The sequence below is a fragment of the Camarhynchus parvulus genome, chromosome 27 (assembly GCF_901933205.1).
Source record: "Camarhynchus parvulus chromosome 27, STF_HiC, whole genome shotgun sequence".
Lineage (NCBI taxonomy): Eukaryota > Metazoa > Chordata > Aves > Passeriformes > Thraupidae > Camarhynchus > Camarhynchus parvulus.
This window is the reverse complement of record NC_044597.1, coordinates 863,716-873,977: the sequence shown is the minus strand read 5'-3', so window position 1 is coordinate 873,977 and position 10,262 is coordinate 863,716. Positions and strand designations below refer to the sequence as shown.

The 10,262-nt window shown below is 58.5% G+C and overlaps 1 protein-coding gene across 6 annotated transcripts; it reads right to left on the bottom strand.

Annotated features, from left to right (window-relative positions):
- Nucleotides 1-411: 411 nt before the first annotated feature.
- On the bottom strand, nucleotides 412-10,179 carry FTSJ3 (FtsJ RNA 2'-O-methyltransferase 3). 6 transcript variants are annotated; one of them, XM_030966475.1, is made up of 22 exons: nucleotides 10,084-10,179; nucleotides 9,389-9,515; nucleotides 9,204-9,309; nucleotides 7,389-7,435; nucleotides 7,171-7,250; nucleotides 6,962-7,061; nucleotides 6,505-6,699; nucleotides 5,663-5,778; nucleotides 5,061-5,165; nucleotides 4,878-4,978; nucleotides 4,691-4,771; nucleotides 4,414-4,566; nucleotides 4,071-4,206; nucleotides 3,784-3,980; nucleotides 3,564-3,684; nucleotides 3,164-3,257; nucleotides 2,726-2,885; nucleotides 2,561-2,637; nucleotides 2,301-2,397; nucleotides 2,025-2,208; nucleotides 1,460-1,554; nucleotides 412-1,258 (listed from the first exon to the last, which is right to left on the bottom strand). In XM_030966475.1, the coding sequence occupies exons 2-22, from the start codon at nucleotides 9,453-9,455 to the stop codon at nucleotides 1,069-1,071; spliced, it is 2,502 nt and encodes an 833-aa protein (XP_030822335.1). In that variant the 5' UTR covers nucleotides 9,456-9,515; nucleotides 10,084-10,179; the 3' UTR covers nucleotides 412-1,068. The 6 variants fall into 6 exon arrangements, with proteins under 6 accessions (XP_030822335.1, XP_030822333.1, XP_030822336.1 ...); XM_030966473.1 differs by having other exon boundaries at nucleotides 10,021-10,158; XM_030966476.1 differs by having other exon boundaries at nucleotides 10,057-10,129.
- Nucleotides 10,180-10,262: the final 83 nt, after the last annotated feature.

The window sequence follows — 10,262 nt, the reverse complement described above, 5'->3', positions numbered from 1 at the left end:
GTCTGCAGCCAAGGGGCTCCTGCAGGCCCAGGGACACACATGGACTTGGCTGAGCAGCCACAGTGGGAACTGCACAGGGACACCCCCAGGCCACCTCCTGCCAACCCTGCACAGGGGCTCTGGGGTGCCAGCTCTGGCCTCTCCCTTCCCCACAGCACCTGAAGGGGACCCAGAGCTCCTCCCTCGTGCCAGAGCTTCCCTGGAGGTCCCCACCACCCCTCACGCCCCCTGGGATCAACAGTGCCACCCCAGCCCCCTCCCCAGCACTGACACAATGCCAGTGTCACCCCCAGGGACTTGGGGACACAGCAACCCCAGCACAAACCACTCAGGTGCCTCTTGGGGAGAAGCCAGGGCCTGGTGAACCCCAGCCCCTGCCCTGGGTCTAAATAAAGCAATGCAGTCAAGCACTTCTTTACTCTTGGTCTTTCTTCTCCTTGAGGGAGAAAGGGCTGGGGACAGGGTGGCTGCTGTGGCCTGGGGAGCAGGAGAAGGTCAGGAGAGTCAACCCCTGTCAGACAAAGCTGGGAGGGCTCTTGAGGCACAAGCAGCTCTACAGAACACAGCCAGCAGTGCCCTCTCTGCCTGTGATGTGGCACAAGGGGACATGTGCAGCACGGGTCCCTCACCTCACCCAGGCACATGGCAGAGCCCTGGGCAGCCTCAGACAGGTTAAACTCTGCTGTCCTGAGCAGCTGCTCCAGGCAGAGCTGCCACTGTTCTGCCACCTCAGTGACAAACCTGGCCCAGGGGTGTCCCCAGAGCCACACCCTCCCTGGGGACAGCTGGGGCTGTGGATGCTCCTGTGATGTTCCCAGGGGAGTACCCAGCAGAGCAAGCCTGGTGACACCTGGAGCTGTGACCAGGGGCTGGGGTCATAGCACTGGGGCCAAATGACCCCTCTGTGTCCAGGGGAGAGCACGAGGCACTGTCACAGCAAGGCACGGACTAAGCAAGGTGTGGCCAAGCCACAGCCTGTCCCCAGGGCTCCTGAGGTGGCACTGGGGCACAGGAGCCAGCCCTGTGCCCCGAGCAGAGTCCCTTGCTGGGGATGGAGCCACTCCCATCTCACTTGTGGCGCTTCTTCTTCTGCTCTTTGCGCTTCTGAGCCCTCACATCCTTCTTGAGGCGGCTGTCGACCACCTTGAACTGGCCCTTGACACCAGGGGGACGCCGCACCCGACGTCCCACGCCCTTCTTGGCCACCAGGTAGGTGACCTGGCGCTTCTCCTTGGCCAGCCCGGCCTTCTTGTAGATGCTGCAGCAGAAGGACAAAGGTCAGAGTGAGTTTGGGTGGGACAAAAACCAAACCTGGTGTTGGGACATCAGGTCCCACCCCCCTCCTCTGGCTCTGCCAGCCCCAGATCAGCCTGCCTGGGGACACAGAGGTGTCCCAGTGGCTGCAGGGACACAGCCCCAGCCACAAAGGGATGAGCTGGATCCTGGTTTGGCCACTCACCGGCGCAGCTGGGCCACCTTCTCCCGCTCCGAGATGTCCACGGTGCTCACCACAGCCTCGGCCTTCTTCTTCATCTGCTCCAGCTTCTTCAGCATCTGGGGGACAGCCAGGGGGGACACAGGGTCAGAGGAGGGACAGAGGAGTCAGAGGAGGGACAGGGGAGTCAGAGGAGGGACAGGGTACGTTGTAGGAAGGATGGGGGATCAGAGGGGGTGGTCACAGGAGAGACAGGGAATTGGAAGAGGAATGTGGGGGGAGGTCAGAGATGGGACCAGGGGGTCAGAGATGGGACAAGGGGGGTCAGAAAAGGATGGGGTATCAGAGATGGGACAGGGGCATTGGAGGAGGGACAGGGGGGGTCAGAAAAGGAGGGGGAATCAGAGATGGGACAAGGGAGGTCAGAAAAGGATGGGCAATCACAGATGGGACAGGGGCCATTGGAGGAGGGACAAGGGGGGGTCAGAAAAGGAGGGGGAATCAGAGACGGGACAGGAACATCAGAGGAAGAACAGGGGGGGTCAGAGGGAGGACTGAGGCCCTGGGAGAGGAGCCCACCCCCACTCACCCTCTTCTTCTTGCGGGCCTTGGCCTCTGCCACCTTCTTGATGGGCCGTGCGTTGATCTCCTTCCAGCGCTGCCGATAGGCCTCCACCGTCTGCCTGTCCACGGGCAGCTGCCGGCGCCGGTGCTGCCGCTCCTCCTCCGTGAACCACTCAGGCAGCTCCCCCTCCTCCTCGTTGTACGAGTACCTGGAGGGGCCCAGGTGACCTGTGAGCAGGACATGGGGACCCACCACACCTGTCCCTGCCAGGGAGCAAGCCCTGCAGCCCCCAGCTGGTACCTGTTGAAGGAGTCGTCGATGAGGTCCCGCCGGGCCTTTTTGGAGGAGACAATGACAGAGCCGAGGGCCAGGCCCTCTGCATCCAGGACTCTTTTCACTGTGGGACATGGCAAAGTTGGCCTGGCTGCAGCCCAAGAGTCAGGGAGCAGCCCTGGGGAGCATGGACTGTCCCTGCCCCCATCTCCTGTCCATCCCGAGGGACCCCAGGTCTGTCCCTGCCTCCTGTCCATCCCGAGGGACCCCCATGGCCCCCCACTCACCTGGCTTCTCAATAGGCACCACCTCGAAGCCACAAGGCTCGACACGGCCCCGCTTCCTCCCCACTGGTGCCAGTGGCCTGTGGAGAGCAGTGGGCAGGGCTGGGGTCCCTCAGCTCTCCAGGACTGTGGAGCTGAAGGGACACCCAGACCCCCCTCAGCCCTCACCTCTCATCCTCACTGCTGCTGTCATCATCATCACTGCTCTGCTCCTCTTTAGCTTCCTCACTGGCATCAGGAGCTGGGGCTGCTGCAGGGCTGGGCTCGGCTGGAGCCTCCTCCTGGGCCTCCTTCTTTTTCTTCTTCTGCCCTTTCTTTGCTGTTTTGTCTGGGAGTGGGAAGCACTGGGTGAGACAGAGCCAAGGCAGATTCTCCTCTAGAGATCCTGCTCATTAACACAGCACTAATGACAGCTCATTAGTGACACAGGCTGGGATCACCCTCTGGTCTAGTGGGAGGTGTTCCTGCCCATGGCCAGGCTTGGTGCTCTTTGAGCTCCTCTCCAACCCAAACCATTCCATGCTGCTGCTCAGGGCAGCATCCCAACTGAGGCTGGACCCAGGGCCCCACAGTGAGCTGTGGGACTGTCCCTGTGTGTCTCCTCACCTCTCTGAGCCTCACGCTGCTTCTCAGCCAACATCTGGGCCTGGCCCAGCTCCAGCTCCTCGTCTGCATCATCCTCGATGCCAGCGAAGGCGTCCTGGCATGGGGAACAGTGGGGTCAGCCCCAGAGCAGGCCTCCTGGGCAGGGGATCAGCCCCAGGGATGGGGGTCAGCCCCAGGGGTGGGGGGGGATCAGCCCCAGGGATGGGGGGGAATCAGCCCCAGGGATGGGGGGAATCACCCCAGGGGTGGGGGGGAATCAGCCCCAGGGGTGGGGGGGAATCAGCCCCAGGGGTGGCGGGGAATCAGCCCCAGGGATGGGGGGGATCAGCCCCAGGACAGTCCAGGGAAGCTGCTGGGGCTGAGGCTGCTCCATCATTCCTGCCCCTCAAGTGGGACTCACCTTCCCAAACCACAGGCTCGTCTGCCGCTCCTCCAGCACTGATTTCTCCTCCAGGGGCACCAGCAGGGGATTCTCCACTTCCTGCCCTTCCTCCTCCTCTTCCTTCTGCTTAAACTTGGTCCTGTGATCCGGAGCAGCAGGATCAGCGTCCCCAGCCCTGGCTGGCTCCTGGAGCAGCTCCCAGGGCAGCCCCTGCCCAGGGAGGTCTCTCCCCTCTCACCTCTTCCCCCGCTGCTCCTGCTGCAGCTTCCGCTGCCGGGCCTCGATCTCCAGCAGCTCCTCGGGGTCCAGGTCGCTGGCCAGGGACACATCATCCTCTTCCTCATGATCCGACACGTAAATGTCATCGTCCCCAGGGCTGATCTCCAGCAGGGCATCAGCAGAGGCCATGTCCCCCCTGGACAGCTCATCCAGCAGCTGCAGCACAGCCCACAGAGTCACTCAAGTGACACAAGTGACAAGGCAGGCCCTGCCTCACCCCGCTGTGCCCAGGAGCTCCCCACCCACCGGGGTCCTGTGGATGCTCTTCAGGGAGAACATGCTGGTGTCACCATCGTCAGCGATGGACACTCCAGGCAGGTCCATCTTCAGCTCCACACGCTCCCGCTGCTTCCTCTGCTCCTTCAGGATCTTCTTCTTCTTCCTGGAGGAGGCAAAGGAATGAGGCCACACCGTCCCCACCACACACAAACACCCCACTGCCAGCACCCTGTGAGGGGTGCCCAGTGCTCGGACAGCCTGGAGCACCTGCCTGGAGAAGCAGAGCAGCCCAAGGACCCCAAACCCACAAACTGCCCCAGCAGAGGGACAGGCTGACACTGCCACCCCCCATCCCTCCTCCTCTTTGTACCTCTTCAGCTCTGCCAGCTCCTTGGCCTTCATCTCTGCCAAAGCCAGCTCCACCTCCTCTTGCTCCTTCTCCTCCTCAGCAGCTGCAGCTTTCGCCTCCATCTTCTCCTTCTTCTCCTCCTCCCTGCCCTCCTCCTCCTCACCGGAGCTCAGGCTGCCAAAAGGAAGGAGCTCAGAGGAGCTGTGCTGGGGACAGGCCATCCCAGCCTGGGGACAGGCCATCCCAGCCTGGGGACAGCCCATCCCAGCCTGGGGACAGCCCTGTTCCCTGGCCCTACTTGATATCCAGCTCCTTTGCCTGCTCCTTCAGCTTCTTGGCCAGGAACCGCCGCAGCTTCGTCCTCCAGTTCAGCAGGGCCCTGGGTGGGGTGGCAGCTGTTAGGGACAGCCAGCAGGGCCAGCTGGGGGGTGTGGCTGTCCCCCAGGCCCAGCTGGGGGTGTGGCTGTCCCAGTGTCCCCCAGCACCTGAGCTCCTTGCGGCCCAGCACTCGGATGTCCCTGCAGCACTGGCGCAGCTCCTCCGTGGTGGAGCTGTGATTCTCCAGCTCCCCATCCCCCAGGGTGATCTGGCACAGGAAAAGGGATTGAACTTGAAATCCCAGCCTCCCCTCCACAGGACAGGGACAGGGAGTCCTTGCAGGCACTCACCTCGTTGGCCTTGGAGAGGAAGTCCACGGGGTTGGCAGCCTTGAGGAAGTCCATGAGGGTGAAGCGGTGGTACAGGGTGGTGTCACCCTCGGCGTAGCCTTCGGCCTGGGGGGAAAAGGGGCTGCGGCAGCCAGGGCAGGGGACAGACAGACAGACACCACCAGCCCTGAATAGTGGATGGGGTCATCTAACTCGTGTCTTGTGCAGTGGCCACCTAAATGTGCCTGCAGGTTGTTCTCGAGGACTTTAGAAATCGTTTCCAGCCTCAGCCTGAGCTAGAACAAGTCACCAGCCCCAGCCCGGACACAAGAGCTGACAATGGCAGGTTTGTTCCAGCTCCACGCTCAGCTGAGAGCACCCAACACAGATTTACTGTCCTAAAACCAGCTCAGAGAGACACAAACCCCATTCTCAACCCACTGGGTTTAACTGAACCCAGCCCCAGCCTCACAATCCCCACTTCAGTGACTTTAGGCCTCCAAACCTCCCCCAAACTGGCTTTTCCAACACTTCCCATCCCAAAATCTTGCACTCTCCTGGACAATTTTAATTCTCACAGCCTTTTTAAGCCCAGTCCCATCTGTGTCTGGCCTTGCTCATACCTTGGGCTTCTTTTTGCTGACCAGCTCACTGACAGACTTGGTGACAACCTCCACATCCTTGAAGGCATATTTGGGGTCAAAAAACTTGCTGTCAATTTTGTCTGGAGCTTGATAACCTGGGATGGAGGGATGAGAGCCATGAGAGCCATTCCTCTGGGATAGAGAGATCAGAACCAACCAGAATGGAGGAATCAGAGCCATTCCTGCTGGGATGGAGGGATCAGAGCCATCCAGAATGGAGGGATCAGAGCCATTCCTGCTGGGATGGAGGGATCAGAGCCATCCAGAATGGAGGGATCAGAGCCATTCCTGCTGGGATGGAGGAATCAGAGCTGCTTTTCTGAGGACAGAGGGCTCAGAGCCATTCCACTGTCCCAGGAAGAATCAGAACCATCAAAACCTTTCCTCCTAGAAGGGAAGAATCCCAGCAAGCAGAGCCATTCCTTCTAGGATGGAGGCATCAAAACCATTCCTGCTGGGATGGAGGGATCAGAGCCACTCCTGCTGAGATGGAGGAATCAGAACCACTTAGAATGAAGGGATCAGAGCCACTCCTACTGGGATGGAGAGATCAGAGCCATCAAGAATTGAGGGATCAGAGCTACTTCTCTGGGGAGAGAGAGCTCAGAGCCATACCACTGTCCCAGGAAGAATTAAAACCACCAAAACCATTCCTCCTAGGATGGAGGCATCAGAACCATTCCTGCTGGGCTGGAGGGATCAGAACCATTCCTGCTGGGCTGGAGGGATCAGAACCATTCCTGCTGGGCTGGAGGGATCAGAGCCACCAGCAGGTTCTCCCAGCCCCATCCCAGCCCCTCCAGGCTCCCCTGGCTGCTCACCCTGGCACACCACAAAGATCTCAGCAGACTCGTTGCGGGAGGCCTGGGGCTTGGTGGCCTGGACCTTCTGGAAGAACTGCTGGAAGATCCACATGAGGGGCTGGTAATCCCGGGAGCGGAACACCTTGGTGATGAACCAGCCACCCTTGCACAGGAACTCACAGGCCAGCTTCAGGGCCATGAGGGTCAGGTTGGCTGCAGCAGGAGAGAACAGAGAGTGAGCGAGGGAGGGAATGACCCTTCCCTGGAAGGGCAGAGACAGGCTGGAATGGGTTTCCCAGAGAAGCTGTGGCTGCCCCATCCCCAAGGCCAGGTTGGACAGGGCTTAGAGCACCCCGTGACAAGGGAAGGTGTCCCTGCCCATGGCAGGGGTGGCACTGGATGGGCTTTAAGGTCCCTCCCAAGCCACAGCAGCCCAGAACTCTCTAGCAGCAGTGAGTTGTCCCTGTGTCCCCACCCTGGGAGTAGGCATCGTGCACCCAGCTGGCTCCCACGTTGGGCGCTCCATCATTCAGCACCACGTCCACCTTCCACGTCTGCAGCTCCTTGCGCAGGGCCTGTGGGACAGGAACACCCATTTGTCCCTCAGGAGGACCCCAGCCCACCCCCTGTGACCCCTCTGCCACCACAGGGACCTGCAGGGCCCCAGGTGACCCTGGGCAGTACCTGGCGGCACTTCTCAGTGGTGATGTCCTCCTGCAGGGTCACCACGTTGGGAATGGGCTTGATGGGCACCAAATCCACCCCTGGTTGAGGAAACACATCAAAGCCCCTCAAAAGGGGCACCAGCCCATCCCAAATTGCTTCCCCACCCAGCCCCCTCCTGCCAGGATCCTCTCTGTCTGTCACAGCCAGGGACTGTCCCCAGCTCCTGCCAAACTCACCGATGATCAGGCTGGACACCGGCATGAACTTGGAGGCCACCTGGAGCCTGGCAAGAACAGAGAGAAGCAGAGCTACAGCAGGGCCCCAGCAGAGCTCTCAGGCTGGCACTGTGCTCCCAGGAGCCCAGCAGAGCTCTCAGGCTGGCACTGAGCTCCCAGCAGAGCTCCCAGGCTGGCACTGTGCTCCCAGCAGAGCTCCCAGGCTGGCACTGTGCTCCCAGCAGAGCTCCCAGGCTGGCACTGAGCTCCCAGCAGAGCTCTCAGGCTGGCACTGAGCTCCCAGCAGAGCTCCCAGGCTGGCACTGAGCTCCCAGCAGAGCTCTCAGGCTGGCACTGAGCTCCCAGGAGCCCAGCAGAGCTGCACAGGGAGCACAGGGACACGACCGGGCCAGCTGGTGGTGATAAACTTTAAATTGACAGAAATAAACTTTAAAGAATTTAGGGATTTTAGAGGAGCTAAGATTTTAGTTAGAGATAAGCTTTATTGGAATTAATTAAAATAAGCAGACAGGCCTTGATGAAGTTAAAAGTTAGTAGTTAACTAAGAATTGATTGCTTGTCAATAAAATGTTTGGTTAGCTGGGTTTATAATGAAGAATATAGAAACTGATCAATAGCTTTTAGGAACATCAGACAATTGTAGGGCTCCTCTGTTCTGAAATCAATTGAAGATGGGAATGGGAGTTCTACCAATGGGTTCATTTGTCATATTTGCATTGAAAAGGCAGAAAGGTCAGAACGAGGAAGACTTCATTTACTTCCTCATTTTGGGACCTCTCCCCATGAAAGGGACCACCCACCCATTTCAAGGAACAAACTATGCATGCTTAATGGCTTTTGAACTAATTACCATAAGAAGCTGGGAATGGGATGTATCAAAATTATGAATATGCATTTGTATTTTGGGTATTCAATACTTGTGCAGATAAAAGAGCTCTGTAATCACCTGTAAATCACAGTGCGTATTTGGGAGCTATCCCTCAATAAACAAACACTTTCTAACTCTGGATATTGGTACCAGATCAATATCCCTACTGGGAATGGGATGTACCAAAGTTATGGACGTGCTTTTGTATTTTGGGTATTCAGTACCTGTACAGATAAAAGGACTCTGTAATCACCTGTAAATTAATACTTGTACAGATTAAAGGACTCTGTAATCACCTGTAAGTTGCAGTGTGTATTTGGGAGTTATCCCACAACAAACATTCACTTTCTAACTCTAAACTGTTAGAGAGTTTTTGTCTGTCACAGCTGGATATCGGTACCAGATCAATATCCATATTGGGAATGGGATGTACCAAAGTTATGAACATGCATTTGTATTTGGGGTATTTAATACTTGTATTGAATTGATATCTATGGATATCAAAATCCATATATCAATATCCATATTGGGAATGGGATGTACCAAAGTTATGAACATGCATTTGTATTTGGGGTATTTAATACTTGTATAGATAAAAAGACTGTAACCACCTGTAAATTGCAGTGTGCATTTGAGAGTTATCCCACAATAAACATGCACTTTCTAACTCTAAACTGTTAGAGAGTCTTTGGATATCAGTACTAAATCAATATCCATACTGGAAATGAGATGTACCAAAGTTATGAATATGCATTTGTATTTTGGGTATCCGGTATTTGTACAGATAAAAGGGCTCTGTAATCACCTGTAAATCACAGTGTGTATTTGGGAGTTATCCCACAATAAACACACACTTTCTAACTCTAAACTGTTAAGATGAGTTTTTGTCCACCACACTTGGCTATGAGTACCATGTTTTCAACAGCTCAGGGGCCTGTCCCACTCACCAGCCGCCGGGGGCCGCACACAGGTCCAGCAGGGCCCGGGCCTTCTGCAGGAACTGGAATTTCCGATTGAGCTGCAGCAGCTTGAAGGAGGAGCGGGAGCGGAAGCCTGGGGGCAGCAGGAGGCTGGTTCTGGGGGTGCCCGGGGCTGCAGCCCCCCCGTCCCCAGCGCCGGGCACGGCCCTCACCCGTCTCCTTGGCCAGGTGGTAGAACTTGTCCCGCCGGCTCTTGCCCAGTTTGCTTTTCTTGCCCATGGCGGTGCTGGGACGGCCCCTGGGGGGGGCTGGGATGTGCTGTCAGCCGAGGGCTCGGGCCTGGGGGGGAGACGGGGCTCAGGGGGGGCCTGGGGTCCCCGAGGAGCCCCAGCCTCCCTCGGTGTTCCCGCAGTGTCCTCCAGCGTCCCTTCCAGCGCCCCCCGTGTCTCTCCAGCTCTCTCTCTGTGGTCCCCGTGATACCTCTCAGTGTCCCTCCAGTACCTCCCTCACTGCCCTCCAGTACCTCCCAGTGCCTCTCCAGCTTCACCCTCACTGCCCTCCCAGTGCTCCCTGTGTCTCTCCAGCCCTCTCTGTAGTCTCCACAATACCCCTCAGTGTCCCCCCAGTTCCTCCCTCACTGCCCCCCATTGCCCCTTCACCGGTGCCGCCATTGCCCCTCAGGCCCACCCGCACCCGCTGCCCCCGCGGCGCGTCCCGGCCCCGCTGTTCTCCTGAAGCCTCCGAACACCCGGGCTCGACGTCCCCTCGCCCTGACACCGCTGTACCCCTTCCCCCGCCCGACCCTGATCCAGACCCCGACCCCGGTCCTGATCCCGATCCCGACCCTGATCCCGGTCCTGGTCCCGCCGCGTGCCCGCACCGCCTTCCCGGCGTGCCCTGCGCGCACCCTCAGCTTCCGCTTCCTCCTGCTCTGGCCGCCATTTTAGGAGTGGCGCACCCCTCCTCTGCAGCCTGCGGGCAGAACAAGGGGAAGGATAACGGGTCCCTCCGGGGTGCGGTGAACAATAACGGGCCCGCTCGGTGCCGCGATCACAACCGTGTCCGTCCCCTCCGGTGCTTTCCCCA